We start from the raw sequence: 20,607 nt of genomic DNA, 5'->3' as shown, positions 1-20,607 counted from the left end.
TATGGACAGTGCAAAAATTACATTCTAAACTTTGTGCGCGTGAACTAACGCTCTAAAGTTTTATTTTTTGAACATTGCAAGTGAGACTGGAAGATAAATTCGTTATCACACGCTCGCTCGTGAAATAGAAAAAAATATACATTTAGCGCATCTGCGTCCCATATCCAACTCAGGCCTCATTGGATATGGGAGGCAGAAGCGCTATATTTTTTTGTATTCCACTCGGGCTTGTGTGATAACTTATAGTATTGTTTTTCTTTTCACTGACCTCCAAAATATACAAGCAAAATGTTATAAAATCCATACAAACTGCTTTGAAAACCTTAAAGGTCTGAGTAGACAATTGTACCCAAAAAATATCTCACTGTGCAAACTTTTTAATTATTATTAATGTTTTTAGGTATGTTTTAACAAATACGCTTGAACTCTTGCAAAAGACATCAAATTCCTTATGGATATTAGTCTCAAAATAGTTGGTTACCATTGATTTTGATTTGTGTTCATTTGGATGTTATATACATATAGGAATGAGAATTTCAATCAGTATGTTACTCAGACAATTTAACAAAACAGTTTGATTCTTAAAGTCTTGTGTTTAAATAGCTAAAAATTTAAAATTTGATGACAGGTCTCTTATTAAATGCTTTTCTTTTCATATAGGAAGCCGCCAAATTTTGCAAATTTATTTGGAAAAAATAACCTTTAAAAATTAAGGTCTTGATGTTTAAATGAAATATTTTAGGAATAAAAAACATAAATGTTTAGCTTGGACTTTAAGATTTCTGGCCAAAAAAATGACAGGTTTGAGTTTGCAGACATATAGTTTTCTGAATCTTGATATGTTCTTCTGTGCAGGCTTTTGTTCAGTGTCATGATGATGTATTGGATCGAGAGATTCAGAGTGAGGCTATTGAGACAACAGATGTATGGACTCAGTACCCAAGTGTAGGAACTTCCACAGTTAATGGTAATTGAGTTGAGTTGTTCAATGTTTCAAAGTTTTGGTAAGTGGTGTAAGAAACACATCGATGATGCCACAACTATGTTGTTAAATTTTTATCCTGAATGAAAAGTGACTTGATTTTTGGGGTTGAACAAAGAATTGACAAGAGTGGGATTCGAACCAACGACCTCCGGATTGACGTGCAGGTGCTCTACCAACTGAGCTATCTAGCCCTATATTGGCAGTGTCCCTATTTTGTCAATATCTTTGTTCGGGGGTGTCAGTCAGAAGACATACAACCGTTAACTGCCGTGTAGCTAGGGATCACACCCAATTTACGATACAACCTGGGAAGCGGCAGCCAGGGGATCACCTGAAGGGGATGCGACTTTTTGTTTCAGATATCAATATAAACCACAAGGGAAACTGACTGGGTAAATTTTGAAATGATTTTTGGGGTTGAACAAAGAATTGACTCATAACGTCCGTCGATTTATGAAAATACTCAAATACTCAATATTTTGTTGGCATCGATATCACCAATGTCACTTTTTTAATGGTATTAAAATATCAAAATTTTTGATATGTTAACAGTTTTGATGTAGCAAAAGACTAAAAGACAGTTCAATATTTCTGGAAACAGATAAGTCAATCCTTTGTGCTTCATTACAATGTTAGAATTGTCTTTACGTGGTTAAGCTATTATTTTATTTTAACAACAATATTCTTGAACAAAAACTTGTATACTTGCAATTGTAATTTTGTATACTCTGGTCAGAACTGGTCAATACCAAAGTCCCCAAAAGTACCAGCTGCTAAAATATAAGATTGTACTGCCTCTAGCTACCAGGCAGTCTTGGTGGTGTAGTGGTGAAGGTGCTGTCGCACCATGACCTTTAGCCAGCGTATGCCGACGTATGAATAAGTTATGGGTAGGTTTTGTATAAGTAAAGAGCACGCTAAAATACGCTGGTATACGTCGTCGCAAGGCGAGGTCGTTGAGAAATGTTGTGCATGCATACAAGTTTTCGACGTACTGTGTACATGAACATGTTTATACCAGCATGTGACTCATAAATTTCGCAAGTTGTTTTTCAGAATTATCAAATTGAATCCTATGAAAGAGGCATTTCTTTTACAAGTTGTTTTAAAGTAAAAACGGTTATTTTTTTCTCCTCAGAATACCCTGAAGACTTTGCAGAACATGATGATGATAATGCTCTATTAAAAGTCCATTCACTCAGACTTGCTCAGTTCATAGAAAATGCTGGTCAGGTCAGTTCATTATTATGTTTCTATTTCATTCAGTTTGATTGTGAGTGATGTCATGAAGCAATATCTTGTCATCTTTTCTATAGATGCAGATGTTGATACTTGTTTAACTGAATCATAATTAAGGTCCACAGCTTTGGTCAAGTTTTGTTGAATGATATACCATACAACTTAAAGGATTTGGGTACTTTTTCAAAATGTCCATAGATTCACATTAAACTTACAGGGTTTGAAGATAATGATAGTGGAAAGCTTCCCTTCAAATATAACTTACTGAGGTGCTGTGGTTTTTGAGAAATGAGTAAAACAATGTCATGAAAATACGTTTGTTATTGATTAAAATAATTTTCGTCTCATGAGATGGAAATTGTTTTCTTAACATTGTTGTACTCATTTCCCCAAAACTACAGCACCTCCGCACGTAATATTTTCAGGGAAGCTTTCTACTATCATTATCTTCAAACTGTGTAAGTTTAGTGTAAATTTGTGGACATTGTGTTTTCTGTCCTACAAAAGTTACATAGACCCTTTAAAGTAAAACTTTTTTTAAATAAGATTATACCAAGACCAAAGGTGACATAAAGCATCCAGATAAGCCAGAAAAGTTTTACCATTGTCATTTGTCATGAAATTTAATCAGTTATACTTAACTATCTGACCATTTAAAGACACTGGACACCTTTGGTAATTGTCAAAGACCTGTCTTCTCACTTAGTGTATCTCAACATATGCACAAAACAACAAACCTGTGAAAATTTGAACTCATTGGTTGTCAAAGTTGCGAACTAATAATAGAAGAAAAAACACCCTTTTCACACAAAGTTGTGTGCTTTCGATTCTTGATTTCAGGACCTCAGAATCTAATTCTGAGGTCGAAAATCAAATTTAACTAGACATGATTGCATTTGTGCACAAATGCAGAGCTGTTTCATTAATAACCTTTTAAATTTCTCAACTGAATTCGAAATTCTATTGGCACCAAAGCAGTTATGACCAATCCAGCCTATTTAAACAAACAATTTGGATTATACCATGTTCAGATAGCAATTTATGTGTTAAAGGTGCAAACATGAAAATTATCAAAAAAAATCATGTGATGACGTCATCATGACGTCACTTCAGAATTTACATGAACTTGCCAGTATCTAACAATCTACAAAGTTTCAACATAATCGCGTCATTACTTCGAGAGTTATACGACTTCGAAAAGTGCACCTTTAATGCCATGTCACGTGACCTCTGGTGACGTCAACGATCTGAAACTTCACACATATGATGCCTGCCTGACAGAAAACGTGTGTGTAAAATTTAAAGTGATTACAAAGAACTTCACCACAGGCATCTTCCAAAAGGCCATTTTGAAGAATTATCAACCTGCCACTAGAGGGCGCTATTGCAATTTGTGACGTCATCAATATTTTTTTATGAACTGCCCACCCTCACGTCCTTGAAAAGCAACTTCATAATTTGTATCACTTTTAAATTACAGGGCACTTCCGTTTTTGGCCAGTTTCGACCGGAAGTAGAGGTCATGTGAGGTCACGCACACGAAACAAAATGAAGACCTAATTTATCCCTACCCAACGGTCTCTTTTGGCTGATTTGATATAGATTTTCAAACATTTAATATAAAACACCTTTAAGATGACGACACGTGACCGGTGATGACGTCATCATGACATCATTGCTTTAGGATCATTAATGCACCATAACCTTCCATCCCTGAAAGTTTCATTGCAATTGCTCTTTAGGAACTATGCAAACAATCGCATCTACTGAACATGACAAATAAAATTTAAAACAAAACTTAATAAAAACAACAGCTGTTTTGCTGCGCTCTGCTACGAAACAGCTAAATATTTCAGTGAAAAATTACTTCTTTCACGAAAACTACATTTCTTCAGAGGGAGTCGTTACTCACAATGTTTTATACTATCAACAGCTCTTTATTACTTGTTATCAAGTAAGTTTTTATGCCAACCATTATTTTGAGTAACTAACAATAGTGTTCAGTGCTTTTAAACAAATTTAAACGCAGTGTATAATAGATGATAAGTTTGCATCGGGATAAAGAAATAGATTTTGTTTTTTACCCATACACCGATTTGTATTAGCACTGTATACTCAGCACTTTCCCGAACTCAGTGTGTTAAATTGATATTGTTTAAGGTGTTTTCGTTTGATGTGTATTAGGTGATGAATGCTATCATTGAGGAAACTGCCAGTGATTACAACAAGAGTGATATTACAATGAATCAGCGTAGTATTCTATTCAGTCAGGGCTACAACCGACTTCAGTCAGATTTACCCTTTCTCAGAGGTAGTTATTTTCTTTCAATTAGTCAACAATTTTGTTATTTTTTAATTGTAATATTATTTTTTGTTGGTACTCATAGGTTGGAATTTAAGTAGCTTTTTTGTATTTTTTTGTGTGAAGGTCGCCATGTGACACATGCTCAGTTCCACCCAGTTCAGACCAATCTGTTAATGACAGTGTATTCCATGCCAAATATGGTGAGTACTGACTTTGGGCTCATGTCTTAATGTTTTAATTTGGGGTTTGATACCTGATATTCTTCAGTTTAGGGAGCGAAATTTTTGTGTCTTTATAATTCATTGCAATATGCCACAAATCATGCTTACAATTTGTGATTTTGATGATTAACTTCTATTTTGCAGCTTCAACTTTCAATTCTTTAAAAAAAAATCATAAACTAATGTTGTACTCCCCCACCCCCCCCCCCCCCCAAAAAAAAAGGTGGGGAAAAGGAGAAAAAAACACAAAACCCCCAAACCTCAAAATAATGTAGATACAAATTTATGGCTTAATTATTCTCATCATATTTGCAAATTGGCTCCTGATAAGACTTTGAATAAAACTAGACATTAAGAGTTTTTCTTGACAAGCTCTAGGTGTTCGGTTTATAAGGGCCTGGTGTAAAAAACAAAAATATTGCACCTTGGTTTGTTCTCAAGATTTGTAATAAATGATTAAAATTGCAATTTTTTTCAAAACAGCATGATGACGTAAGCTTCGTAATCTGGGGCAGGTGTATTCCTCTGTGCATGGTCAAATTTTTACTCATACACGGCGTATTACGATGCCTAGATCGAAGCCAAATACATGTTGATGTAAATATGTAAAGAAACAAGTTTTTATGTTCCACATCCCCAGGTTTGTCTTCAGTGATAAGTTTCTGAAAGAAATGCTGGCTCTTTGTGGTGATTGACAACACACTTACAGTGAAAAACTGCAAAAATAGCGCTACTCGCGAACAAGTTATTGTCTTTGGCCAAGTAGAATTCAATTTAGTTGTTCTACATGTATACAAAATGTCCCTTGAACCACCTTCACCAACGCCAGTGATCCTCACCCATGGGCCCTTTGTTGGTGTTAATTAACAGAAATTGTGAACAACAGAGAAACAATTATGTTGTTTCTCTGTTCTTTTGTGATTCAAGTTATTTTCATGATAGCATTTAACACTGTTTCCAAATACTTCCATTAGAAACACGAAGCTGGCAAGGTGGTGGGACTTCTGACCACCACCACCCCCTCCCCCTGCCTCTTGATTTTAACTTTTCTTCCTTTTTTGTATATTTTCTGCTCAAGTATTGATCATTTGGAGAAATGCTACCAAAAGTTGTCAATACTTGTGTGTGTAAAGACTTAAGGCTGGTTAATACTCAATGCGACTGCGTTCACGCACCCGACATATTTTGTACATCACCAAAATAAAAAATAGATACCCATTAAATTTGTATTTGCTCGTGGAAACACACACGTCAACTTGTGTTAACACATTCGTTCTTTGCAAGGATCTTTCCATAAAAAAATTGTCATCCATCAAAATCTTTATCGCAAAGTTTTCCAATATCCTTCTTTGAAGTTACTGCCATTTGTTCATTTTGGTATTCTTTTGAGCTTGTGTTACACAGATCTGGGAAAAGGCGCATTGTTTTCAATTTTTCTGATCATCCAAAAAATGTTTACAATATTCAATTCGTTCGACTACGCATCTGATTAGTGTGTACGACCTAATTTTCATATTGACAAAATTTGTACGCCTTTGCATAAACCGATTACGCACTGCGCTTCCATTTATGCACTGCGGACTTTAAAAAAAGAGTGCGCACTTGTACGCAGCGAGTATGAACCGGCCTTTACCCTTATAGTTTTCAGGTCTGTATCATAATTTTCTCATTTTGTAACATGTAGCTTGATGAAACTTTCTCTGATCAAACAATTGTTTGTGTTTGGAATGTCCAGGATTCATACAAACCATTTCGGTAAGTTCTAATACATATTTATTTCCACACTTGCCACCAAATTGACAAGAAATATTTAAAGGGACAGATTTGCCTAAGAGGGCTGTAGGGATACATAATGTAAGAAAGAGATTTAACGTAAAATTAAGCATAACAGATTTGACTATGATGATAAGATACACTATTTAATAGCACAATATCTTTTAATGCCCACTCTCCAGTAGGTGCATGGTTGAGCCATGGAGCCATGGTTGAGCTGATTTCGCGTCACAAACAGCGTTAAAAAAAATATTCATAAGTTGACACAGACGGTACCATCACAGCATGAACTCCACACACGCGTGATATGATAGCAGCGAATTCACACGCGTTTACGTTCATATTATTTTAGTTAACACCAATCTCATCTCTACGATCCTATTATACCATCTCACTCTGGATTTGCCTGCTATGACGTCAGTATCGGTATCTGCAACTGAGTGACACGCGGTGCAGTGCAAGGCACCTTATACCACATACATTCTACAGTTGCTTTGTAGAAATGGGTTCCGCAGCTTTTCCAACGCTTTACGTGTGGGTATGCTGCTTGCTTACTTGCTTAAGTCGATTGTGTCCTCGAATCACGATGGTTCCCCAAGCCTTCCTGTCCCCCATTGCCGACTTGAAACCTGCTGATTCAAGTCCCGTGTCCGTTTTGGGAATGTCAGTGTAAGTTATTGCCGGTCTACCAGGTTTCCTCCTCCCATGCTTAGGGGTCCACAGAACAATAATTGGACACTGGTTCGTCTTTGCTCCTGTAGCAGTGGCAGGCAAAATGCATCCTTCTCTGTCTGATTTCTGTTGATAGCTTGGGTAGGTTCCCATATAAGACTTTGTTGGTCATATGTTGACTCCAGTGGATATTGAAAGCTGTTCTTAATAGCCTTGTGTAGCACCCATTGATCTGCTTTCCCAGTTTTGGAGTAAGAGTCCATGCCTCACAGCTGTATAACAGCACGGACTCTATGTGGCCCAATCCAGTTTCTTCTGTTATGTACTACTACTAGTCATAGGAAAGTCTAATAAATCCCTATATACAGCCAGTATACAGTACGTGTATGCCTTCCCTCTTTTCTGTTGTCTTGAAAATCTTTACCCATCGGCCCGCTCAGGTAGCACCCATCAATTAACTGTTACACTGGGTATGCAGCGGCAACATTGGCACCCTTTTTTACTGCAAGCATTGAATTGCATGCGTTGTTTGAAACATCAGAATTTTTTTGGGAATTCAATGTTTGCATCTCTTGGGTGTTTTAATATATTGCAGTTTATAAATCGATGGTTTTTTGTTTGCTGGAAAGCTGGAGAATATTCTCATATTTAATTGCTTCTATTATCTGTAAAACAGCATAGCTAAGCAACAATAGTTGTGACGATCGCTGTTCGTACGTTACCCTTCAGGAAGTTCCGCTAGATTCAATAACTGGTTCATGTTGTTTCTTTTCTAATCTCATCTCGGTTATCAAACAAGTTGCAGTTTTCTCCTTATTTAACCTCTCTGAATGTATTTTTCCATACACAAATTTCTTGCCCATCCAGTGGCAATACATACTAGCACTGTCTTTCGTTGCTGGTTTTTTCCCCAAAGATTGTTTTCAACTTTTACCTGTGTCCTAGTCTTAAGTTGTTATGTTAGTGTGATTATTCAATCATTTTTTGTTCTACCTATAATATTTTTAACTGCTATGTAAACATGCAAAACAAATACTAAGAAAAATATATAATTATCATGATCAGTTACACATGTAGTTTAAATTAAGCAAGCAACTAATTAATATGGTAAATCACTCTTAACATTTTGATTGGTTGCAAATACTTGTGAAATATGATTTTACATTAATCAATTGACTTGTTTAAAATAAACACAAAATTACAAAATATTATCAGCTTCTTGACCGAATAATAATTCACTGCAACTTTGCAGAGGCGACTTTGTTGAGGGTGAGCTTGCTTTTAGATATCTTTCCGATCATATTTCATATCAAAATCACAACAAAACTTTTTAAACCACACAACTGCCCAAATTGCCTAATCCAAGGCAACGTGTCCCTACATGTAAATGCTCACAGTTTGTCAATACAGTTGTATCACCTTTGCGTAAACGCTTGCTTTTTTTCTACTTGCATGTGTATGCATAATATTATAATAATTGAAGTGGCCTTGGCCTTGGCCACTGTGGCCTCAAGTGCTGTGACTCGCTCTTTGCCTCGGCTTCGAAGGTCATGGACTCGGCTACAACACTTGGTAAAGAGAGCAGTTCCAAGCTCCGTAATTAAGCGTTTTTCAAAACTAAATTGTCATCAATTAAAGCTACAGATTATAGTTTCAAGATATCACACAATGCTAAGATAACAAATAACTTGTGGGGACGATGTGGAATTTCTCAAATCTTTGTTTAATATATTTGTCTGAGAGATTTTTATTTCTTCTCAAACCTCTTTATACTGCTCAAATCTCATTGGCTCAACACATGAAACTTGCAAGATTTTTTTTTTGTTTTTGTTTTTACACTACACACCCTTGGCACTACTGTTTGTTTTGTATTTCAGAATCTTGACATGTAAGTCTGAGGTGAAGACCTGCTGCTTTAGCCCTATCAAAACAGCATTTGCATTTGCAGGAACAGTAAGTGTTTGTATGCTGATTATTAATGAAACCATATTAATTTGTTGTCCTAAGGAAATAAACAAAATTGAATCATTTAATTTCCATGCAAACAAATTGTGTCAAAATTCCTTTTTATAAGAAAACGGGGTCAAACTGGGATTGTATTGAGCAACTTTTGTTTCACGCTTTAAAACACCACTCTGATTTTGTGATAAATAATAAATTTTGAATTAATATAATTTGACACCTGATAAATTTAGCATGGCGTCACCTTTGACTTTACGATAAGATGTTGGATCTTGGTAATTCAACCAAAGAGCTGAGAGTATGACTTTCTAACAGTTTTGCAGTTTAACTTTTAATTTGGACCACCAGACAAGGTCAAATTGTGCTCATATTTAACTTTTAATTTGGACCACCAGACAAGGTCAAATTGTGCTCATATTTAACTTTTAATTTGGACCACCAGACAAGGTCAAATTGTGCTCATATTTAACTTTTAATTTGGACCACCAGACAAGGTCAAATTGTGCTCATATTTAACTTTTAATTTGGACCACCAGACAAGGTCAAATTGTGCTCATATTTAACTTTTAATTTGGACCACCAGACAAGGTCAAATTGTGCTCATATTTAACTTTTAATTTGGACCACCAGACAAGGTCAAATTGTGCTCATATTTAACTTTTAATTTGGACCACCAGACAAGGTCAAATTGTGCTCATATTTAACTTTTAATTTGGACCACCAGACAAGGTCAAATTGTGCTCATATTTAACTTTTAATTTGGACCACCAGACAAGGTCAAATTGTGCTCATATTTCACTTTTAATTTGGACCACCAGACAAGGTCAAATTGTGCTCATATTTAACTTTTAATTTGGACCACCAGACAAGGTCAAATTGTGCTCATATTTAACTTTTAATTTGGACCACCAGACAAGGTCAAATTGTGCTCATATTTAACTTTTAATTTGGACCACCAGACAAGGTCAAATTGTGCTCATATTTAACTTTTAATTTGGACCACCAGACAAGGTCAAATTGTGCTCATATTTAACTTTTAATTTGGACCACCAGACAAGGTCAAATTGTGCTCATATTTAACTTTTAATTTGGACCACCAGACAAGGTCAAATTGTGCTCATATTTAACTTTTAATTTGGACCACCAGACAAGGTCAAATTGTGCTCATATTTCACTTTTAATTTGGACCACCAGACAAGGTCAAATTGTGCTCATATTTCACTTTTAATTTGGACCACCAGACAAGGTCAAATTGTGCTCATATTTAACTTTTAATTTGGACCACCAGACAAGGTCAAATTGTGCTCATATTTAACTTTTAATTTGGACCACCAGACAAGGTCAAATTGTGCTCATATTTAACTTTTAATTTGGACCACCAGACAAGGTCAAATTGTGCTCATATTTAACTTTTAATTTGGACCACCAGACAAGGTCAAATTGTGCTCATATTCACTTTTAATTTGGACCACCAGACAAGGTCAAATTGTGCTCATATTTAACTTTTAATTTGGACCACCAGACAAGGTCAAATTGTGCTCATATTTAACTTTTAATTTGGACCACCAGACAAGGTCAAATTGTGCTCATATTTAACTTTTAATTTGGACCACCAGACAAGGTCAAATTGTGCTCATATTTAACTTTTAATTTGGACCACCAGACAAGGTCAAATTGTGCTCATATTTAACTTTTAATTTGGACCACCAGACAAGGTCAAATTGTGCTCATATTTAACTTTTAATTTGGACCACCAGACAAGGTCAAATTGTGCTCATATTTAACTTTTAACTTGGACCACCAGACAAGGTCAAATTGTGCTCATATTTCACTTTTAATTTGGACCACCAGACAAGGTCAAATTGTGCTCATATTTAACTTTTAATTTGGACCACCAGACAAGGTCAAATTGTGCTCATATTTAACTTTTAATTTGGACCACCAGACAAGGTCAAATTGTGCTCATATTTAACTTTTAATTTGGACCACCAGACAAGGTCAAATTGTGCTCATATTTAACTTTTAATTTGGACCACCAGACAAGGTCAAATTGTGCTCATATTTAACTTTTAATTTGGACCACCAGACAAGGTCAAATTGTGCTCATATTTAACTTTTAATTTGGACCACCAGACAAGGTCAAATTGTGCTCATATTTAACTTTTAATTTGGACCACCAGACAAGGTCAAATTGTGCTCATATTTAACTTTTAATTTGGACCACCAGACAAGGTCAAATTGTGCTCATATTTAACTTTTAATTTGGACCACCAGACAAGGTCAAATTGTGCTCATATTTCACTTTTATTTGGACCACCAGACAAGGTCAAATTGTGCTCATATTTAACTTTTAATTTGGACCACCAGACAAGGTCAAATTGTGCTCATATTTCACTTTTAATTTGGACCACCAGACAAGGTCAAATTGTGCTCATATTTAACTTTTAATTTGGACCACCAGACAGGTCAAATTGTGCTCATATTTAACTTTTAATTTGGACCACCAGACAAGGTCAAATTGTGCTCATATTTAACTTTTAATTTGGACCACCAGACAAGGTCAAATTGTGCTCATATTTAACTTTTAATTTGGACCACCAGACAAGGTCAAATTGTGCTCATATTTAACTTTTAATTTGGACCACCAGACAAGGTCAAATTGTGCTCATATTTCACTTTTAATTTGGACCACCAGACAAGGTCAAATTGTGCTCATATTTCACTTTAATTTGGACCACCAGACAAGGTCAAATTGTGCTCATATTTCACTTTTAATTTGGACCACCAGACAAGGTCAAATTGTGCTCATATTTCACTTTTAATTTGGACCACCAGACAAGGTCAAATTGTGCTCATATTTAACTTTTAATTTGGACCACCAGACAAGGTCAAATTGTGCTCATATTTAACTTTTAATTTGGACCACCAGACAAGGTCAAATTGTGCTCATATTTAACTTTTAATTTGGACCACCAGACAAGGTCAAATTATGCTCATATTTTTTGTTGGGCTGTGTTTCAGATGACACGTACATTGCAAAAATTCATGGAGTTATAGGTTTTTTTTAATACAAAATGGTTATTACCATTGCAACTTCTTTATCCTCTACAAGTTATCATTGAAGGACGATTTTCAAGCAGTTTACTAGCATCAGAAATATTTTCGTGGACAATTTTCATTCATTCAGGAAAAAAACTTTAGAAAAACGAATCGAAAAATAGTTCTTTGCCTCATGCATGTTGTTTTTTATTATTACTTCATGAATTGTACAAATTTATTTAATGTTTAGGAAAATATTTTAATGAATTAAGCCATTTTGAGATATGGTGGACACGAAACTATGTAGTCCCCAGAAGTCTCTGCCTTTAGAGACCCCATCCAAACCGAACAATCTGCTTGAATCATTCGCAAAGCCAACAAACCTTTACTCCCAAGCCAAATTGCCTCAATCCGATGTTGTCTAGCCCAGACAGACCAACACATATCAGAATGCAAAGCTAGTCTCCGCACGACTATGCAAACCATTGATTATGCTAAAATTTCCGCCCTCAAGGAAAAGTCAATATCATACACGAATGTCTCAACCCGGAAGAACCTTATTCGTAAATTCAAGTGCCTCCAAACTAAAGCCAACAAGGTATGAACGAACCCTAATAGCAAGGGTTGCACAAGTAACGGGACAAACAATCAGGGAATTAAACATAAATCAGTTGTAAACCTCAGTCAACCCCAGCTATCTGAAACTGAAACAAATGTCTTATCCTTGGGTATGAATTTTGCCACTACCCCGAACAAGATACCAGTTGAGGAGTTCATCCAAGCAATTGAACCCTCTATCCGAAAGCTGGACAAACAAAAGGCAGACAATATCCGTATTCAGATTCATGAGGTCTTGAAACACTCTAAACCTTCTATATCCAATCTATCGAAACGAGAATTCCAGGCTATAAATGACCTTCAAAGTATCCTTGACACAGATACCTATGCCCGCCTAAAGAAGAACCCGATCCCATCAGTTGAAAGGAAGCTCGCTGCCAAGCTCCTCTCACTAAACCGTAGCACTGCCATACCCACTCCATTGTACAGACATCTCAGGCCTAAAGAAGAACCCGATCCCATCAGTTGAAAGGAAGCTCACTGCCAAGCTCCTCTCACTAAACCGTAGCACTGCCATACCCACTCCATTGTACAGACATCTCAGGCCTAAAGAAGAACCCGATCCCATCAGTTGAAAGGAAGCTCGCTGCCATGCTCCTCTCACTAAACCGTAGCACTGCCATACCCACTCCATTGTACAGACATCTCAGGCCTAAAGAAGAACCCGATCCCATCAGTTGAAAGGAAGCTCACTGCCAAGCTCCTCTCACTAAACCGTAGCACTGCCATACCCACTCCATTGTACAGACATCTCAGGCCTAAAGAAGAACCCGATCCCATCAGTTGAAAGGAAGCTCGCTGCCATGCTCCTCTCACTAAACCGTAGCACTGCCATACCCACTCCATTGTACAGACATCTCAGGCCTAAAGAAGAACCCGATCCCATCAGTTGAAAGGAAGCTCGCTGCCATGCTCCTCTCACTAAACCGTAGCACTGCCATACCCACTCCATTGTACAGACATCTCAGGCCTAAAGAAGAACCCGATCCCATCAGTTGAAAGGAAGCTCGCTGCCATGCTCCTCTCACTAAACCGTAGCACTGCCATACCCACTCCATTGTACAGACATCTCAGGCCTAAAGAAGAACCCGATCCCATCAGTTGAAAGGAAGCTCGCTGCCATGCTCCTCTCACTAAACCGTAGCACTGCCATACCCACTCCATTGTACAGACATCTCAGGCCTAAAGAAGAACCCGATCCCATCAAGTGAAAGGAAGCTCGCTGCCAAGCTCCTCTCACTAAACCGTAGCACTGCCATACCCACTCCATTGTACAGACATCTCAGGCCTAAAGAAGAACCCGATCCCATCAGTTGAAAGGAAGCTCGCTGCCATGCTCCTCTCACTAAACCGTAGCACTGCCATACCCACTCCATTGTACAGACATCTCAGGCCTAAAGAAGAACCCGATCCCATCAGTTGAAAGGAAGCTCGCTGCCATGCTCCTCTCACTAAACCGTAGCACTGCCATACCCACTCCATTGTACAGACATCTCAGGCCTAAAGAAGAACCCGATCCCATCAGTTGAAAGGAAGCTCGCTGCCAAGCTCCTCTCACTAAACCGTAGCACTGCCATACCCACTCCATTGTACAGACATCTCTTTTCACTAATGTACCCACCGATGAAGCTTGCCAAATAACCAAAGCAGTACTAGAACAAGATGAAACTCTAACCGATCGAACCAGCCTAACGCTAGACCAGATTCATGATCTATTAATGACGTGCTTGAAGTCCACATACTTCCAATGGAAAGATGAGTATTACAGACAGGCTTTGGGAACTCCCATGGGGTCTCCTATTTCCCCAGTCTTAGCGAACATTTTCATGGAAGATTTTGAACAGAAAGCACTGAGTACCGCTTGACTCAAACCCAAGCTTTAGCTCAGATATGTGGATGACACGTTCATCATTTGGTCACATGGATTGGAAAACCTTGAGACTTCCTTAGTCACATTAACCGCCAGCATCCGAACATTCAGTTCAACATGGAAACTGAGACATTTGATTCATTACCTTTCCTTGATGTACTCGTTTCCAAGAGGACTGATGGTTCTCTTGACACTCCATGTACAGAAAACCCACCGATTTAGACCATGTCATAGATTGGGATCAGGCTCGAATCATAGCACCTGAGTGACATTGGTATTCAAGGCGTATAAGTAGTAGTCCAGTCTATTTTCTATACCATCTGCCCTGGTAATAGTTAAAAAGCAGGACAGTTCTTTTCAGAATTGAGAATTCTCCCGAACCTCTGATTATCTACTCCGCGGCAGTAGAATGAAGCAAGACAGTTCTTTAAGAACAAACTCTACCTGGCAAGAAGATACACACATGGTGTTACCGCAAACCAAATATACATTGATACTTCACCATGCAATGCCTCAAATCCTATATATCTTTACCTTATTACAGGCAGATGGAGCTATCTTAATTTGGGATTTACGTGAGCCATCTAGTATGCATCATAGGATCCAAAATGATGGCATTCAGTTGTGTGTACGAGTACCAACTTACAGTACTAATGGAGTGCATAAAGATGAGGGGCACCAGTGTGCAGTGGTCACAGTGCAACCATTGACAACATCTGATGATAGTCTAAAAGCATCCGCTCGCAATGCAGATTCAGCCAAATACAGTGGTATGCAAATTTATCTTTTCAACAAAAACTTGTTGAAAAATGGTTTTCAGGATCCTGACATTTTCTCGGGCCATTTGCCGCTTTTTTAGTACATTTATGTTTGCATGTAACATTTTGGAAACACAGATTTTAAGGATTTATAAGGCATTTGGGAAACTCATTATTTTTGTTTACCTTTCTTGTGGTTTTAAATTGCCATTTCTGTATTTTTTTTTATATATTTTTTTAAAATATTGTTTATTTTAGTGGTAAGTGTCTTGAGGCCTAGCATAAGGCGCTATATAAATACTCTTTCATTTTACTATAATGTCGAGGATCTCGGAGAAGGTATCTCGGAAACATTGAATTCAAAGAATAGGTATCTTAGAAACTAGATGCGATAACGTAACCCTCCTCCCGCCGGCGTAGCCGGAAGGTTACGAAGCATGCTCGAATGTAAAAGGCCAAATGGTCAAACACGTACATATTTGACAGCTAGTCAACAGATTTGCTCTATTTTTACCACTTTCTAAAATCATGGCACAAATTCTATGAACACGAACTTAATCCTCAATGTCTAATGAATAACACTCTAAACACCATTTAGAAGATATTTTGAGGAAAAGGCCAAAAACTTACCAGATCCCGGAGCGAAACAGTCACAAATGTCCCAGGTTGATATGTCGCATCGCCATTTGTGACTTCCTGAAATGTTCAACGCTTTATTTTTTGGTCACCAAGCAATGAACCGCAGGTACCAGCCAATTGAATTGACGACCTGCCGAGCCGCGGCCAATTTGGACTAAACCATTCTGTAAAAAGGGTGTTATAAGCAGTGCGTGTGCGCTGTCCGTTTACTATGCCCGCCATTCACTCATAAAGCGTGCACGTACTGCCGCACTGCCTTGTAGCACCCCTTTTACAGAATGGTTAAGTTCAACTCGGCATTTCGTCAATTCAATTGGCTGGTACCTGCGGTTCAGCGCTTGGTGACCAAAAAATAAAGCGTTGAAAAATAGCGATAAGTCACAAAATGGCGATAGACAGGTTCAAAATAGAACATGGGAAATTTGAGACTGATTCGCTCCGGGATCTGGTAAGTTTTTGTCCTTTTTCTTAACATGTGTTCTCAATTGTGTTTTTGAGTGTTATTCATTAGACATTGAGGATTAAGTTTGTGTTCCTAGAATTTGTGTCATGATTTTAGAAAGTGGTAAAAATTGAGCAAATCTGCTGACTAAAGACCATTTCGGCTAATATGTTACAGAGACTGCATCCTTGTGGTACTGAAACAACACTGCCCAAAACACCACATTTATGCTCCTTCAAATTTCACTCTTGTTACAAATAGTTCAGGTTTTAAAGGACATTTTAGTTTATGTAGTCTAATATTCTTATTCTTATTCTTTATTTGGCCAATAAACAATTACAAATACAAGCAGACAGAATGTCAAATAGATAATTATAAGTACATGTACAAAAGTAAATACAAAGCAAGAAAAACAATAAGGGCAAAGGAAATTATTAAACAACCCTAATGTGATGGCCAGGATCAACAAAAGTATAATTAAACACTGTAGCTCGAAAGCCTGTTAATCCAGTCACATAGGGAAGCAAACACACTATAAAAAATACTCTCTTTGGAAAATAATAATAATTTGAAATAAATATTAATATAAATAATCTGTTTACACAAAGCACAAATTAAAATAACAAAACCAAAACCAGAAATTAGACAAGCAAATAGCAAATAAATAAATAAACAAATAAATAGTTAATTAAAACAAATAAATAAAAAGTATTAACAAATGAATGAATAAATAATTAGAAAAGTACATGTAAAAAAGAGATAGAGCAACAAATAATTCAATAAAGGGATGGATTTAACAAAAAAATAGGTCAATCAACGAAAAAGTTAATCAAAAGTTATTTGCACTTAAACTCTTACATCAATAAACAGATGATTAAATATGAATAAAGCTATCAAAACAACAAAACAACAACGAAAATTCAATATATGGCTGAACAATTAGGTAAATCAGTAAATGAATTAATAACAAAAAATAAAATAACAACACACGCAACGGAAATGAGCTCTTTTCCAACATAAATATATCCAAAAAACTAAATAATGGATTAATAAATATAAATAAATAAATATAAATAGATAAATATATCAAACAATCAAACAATCAATTAATAAATAAAGTAATAAATAAATAAATAAATAAATAAATAAATAAATAAACAAACAAATAAAAACAAAATTTATATAAACAAGATGAAAGGAAAATAAACGGATCTAAAAACAAAAAAACAAAACAAAAACTAGTAGGTTTGTTGGGATTGAAGGTCATGATAGTAAATAGATAATTTTTTACAAAAAACATTCAAAGTATCCAGGATAAGTGAGTCTTTTAAGTATGACGGCAAGTTGCTCCATAACCGAGGAAATGAATGAATTGGCGTGTACTTAAGAGCTTGAGTTCTGGCATAGTGATGGTGAAATGTGGTCAAGTCTAAATGGCGGGTGTTGATTATAGTGTTACACTTTATGGCATCGCAGTCAACAAAGTCCAAACAAAGACTTAATGGTGAAAACAATGATGTGCTTCTGTCTCCTGTAATGAACGCTCATCCAGTTGAGTGATTTGAAACGTTCCTCATGAGCATGTCACCTGGCCGTTGCTTCAAACACATTCTGCTTGCCCTACGTTGTACCCCTTCTAACTTTGCTGATAAAGTGGCAGTGTATGGGTACCAGGCTGGTAATCCATACTGTAAGATAGGCAGAACTAGCGATATGTAAAGGCACCGAAGAGCATGTGAAGATGACCCACCAGCAATCTGCCAAATGAAACCAAGAGTTTTGTTTGCTTTTGATACAATAGTATTGACATGATCGTTCCAGTTCAACTTGATAATATGAAGATACAACACCAAGAGCACTACCTTGCAGTGTGTAAAGAGGAAGATGCTCGTCGTTGGGAGTTCTGCAGCGAGACATATGCATCACTTTTGATTTGTCTTTGTTGATCCTCATACCATTTTCTGTGCTCCATTGATTGAGCATAGAAAGGTCAGACTGTAGAGATTGTTCATCAGCTGGAGTTTTGATTGGCCGGTAAATGAGGGTGTCATCAGCAAAAAGAAGAGAGGTTGCAGATCGGTTTTTCGAGATGTCACTTATGAAAAGGTTGAAGAGAAGCGGACCGAGGACACTTCCCTGAGGAACTCCAGATGCTACTGGTGCCCAAGAAGAGACGCTTCCACGGTAGGTAACTCGCTGTTGTCGATTAGTGAGAAAAGACTTCAGCCAGTTCCACGTGGGGCCACGAATGTTAAAGTTACGAGCCAGCTTGTTAAGAAGAATGTGGTGAGGCATGAGGTCGAAAGCCTTGCTGAAGTCTAGGAAGATGATGTCAAGTCGAGGTGGATGTGGCTTGTCGAGAATACTTGCCCAGTCATGAGTTGCATTGATGAGTCTGGTAACACATGATTTCTTAGCTGTGAAACCATGCTGCTTCTCATTAACCAGACATAAAGAGTTCATATGGTTATTAATATTTTCTGCTATTGCTCTTTCCAATACCTTGCAAACTACTGATGTTAATGCAACGGGTCGATAGTTACTAACGCAGTTGCGACTGCCGGCCTTGAATACTGGGGTGATTTGTGAGAGTTTCCAAACCTTAGGAACGGAGCCTTTCATAAGAGATAAATTCATCACTCGCAGTAATGGTGGTACAAGTGGGGTCTTTGCAGCTCGAACAATTGATGATGAGATTGATCTGGACCAAATGCCTTGTGAGATGACAATGAAGATAGGGCCTTAGTCAACCATTCAAAGGTAACTGTAAATTCAGGCAGCTCGGGTATTGGCAGGGAACACGACGGAGGGGTCTCGGTGCATGTTACAGCTGGAGAATGGACAGAGGTGAAAAAGTCATTGAAGGCTTGGGCGATTTCATCCGGCTTATGGATGAGTTTACCGGCAGACTGAAAAGCAGCGGGGCATTTGGACTTTCTTTGATCCCGAACAAAGCACCAGAAGCTTCTCTTGTTGTCGGATGCAGCAAATAAGCGATTGACATAACTCCAATATGAAGATTTGGTCAAGTTCTTCACTTTGTTCCTACCTTGTTTGTAGTTCAGCCAGGCAGATGGAGAGTTTATTCGTTTTGCTTTGGTTAACAGGGTGTGTTTTAATGAGATGAGTTTTTTCAGTTCTGCTGTTATCCAAGGGGATGATTTGCGCTGACGCTTCGATCGTGGGATGCTGTCCTGTACGGCTGCATCTAGGATGTCACTACCGTAATTTTCGGATTATAAACCGCGGTTTATATGTTGATTTTGACATTTTTTTGAACTCCTGCGGTTTATTCTCCGGGCGGCTTGTAAGCCGACGTATAAATATTTAAGAGAAAAAACGGCATTTTTTAAAAGAAAGATCGTTTGTAAAATATTCTAATTAATGTTTTTTTTTCTTAAACGATAACAAAAACCTGCCTGTGTGATGACAAAATCCTGTTGAAAATCCCACCACAATTGTATTCCATGTTTCCTTTGTAAAACGTTTATCAACCGCCCTCAGCTCCCCCTCTCAGCGAAACTCGGGTTAGACTAGACTGGTGCCCGTCTATTTATCCTAGCGATCTCTACATGCTGACGTCAGACATTCAAGCTATACTCGTGTCTCAGCGAAATAGACTCGTCCCCTGTCTATTTATCCCACGATCTTTGTATACTGACGTCAGACATCCAGGCTACACTCGTGTCGGCCAGCGGTTTCTTCAGCTCAACCACGCACAACGCAACAGCAGAATGGTGAATGGACGTACGTAAAGAACTATGCCGCTTCGGGGGATCAAACAAAACGTGTTCAACCTGCCCTGATTGTTGAGTCCAGTAACATTGGGAATTTTATTTCCAGGCGGCGCAAATGCGAGGGCGTAGCGCAACCCGTCGGCGAACATCGCTCATTACGGTGCCACCAACATCTGTTGTGCAATCTCGACATTGAGCAGCGCATTTAACAGATTGCGAACTCGCATGTGTACATGTGCTTAATGTGCACGCTGCAGGATACATTACTCTACACACACGCTACGTACGCTACGTCCGTCCGTCCGTCCGCCGTTGCAATATCTGTTGTGGATCCTCGTTGTGGGACT

At 37.6% G+C, this 20,607-nt stretch overlaps 1 protein-coding gene across 3 annotated transcripts in view; it reads left to right on the top strand.

The window, feature by feature from the left end:
* The window catches only part of LOC117287880 (WD repeat-containing protein 60-like), an 86,679-nt gene that overhangs the window by 30,458 nt on the left and 35,614 nt on the right, over nucleotides 1–20,607 (top strand). For all 3 annotated transcript variants that reach the window (XM_033768474.1, XM_033768473.1, XM_033768476.1), the window contains exons 11-17: nucleotides 856–967; nucleotides 2,124–2,218; nucleotides 4,409–4,535; nucleotides 4,653–4,729; nucleotides 6,435–6,505; nucleotides 9,073–9,148; nucleotides 15,229–15,454. In XM_033768474.1, coding sequence (XP_033624365.1) covers nucleotides 856–967; nucleotides 2,124–2,218; nucleotides 4,409–4,535; nucleotides 4,653–4,729; nucleotides 6,435–6,505; nucleotides 9,073–9,148; nucleotides 15,229–15,454 — 784 coding nt within the window. The remainder of the gene's footprint in view (nucleotides 1–855; nucleotides 968–2,123; nucleotides 2,219–4,408; nucleotides 4,536–4,652; nucleotides 4,730–6,434; nucleotides 6,506–9,072; nucleotides 9,149–15,228; nucleotides 15,455–20,607) is intronic.

This window comes from Asterias rubens, chromosome 3 (assembly GCF_902459465.1).
Source record: "Asterias rubens chromosome 3, eAstRub1.3, whole genome shotgun sequence".
Classification (NCBI taxonomy): domain Eukaryota; kingdom Metazoa; phylum Echinodermata; class Asteroidea; order Forcipulatida; family Asteriidae; genus Asterias; species Asterias rubens.
The sequence above is the reverse complement of the archived record's forward strand: the minus strand, read 5'-3'. Positions and strand labels throughout refer to the sequence as shown.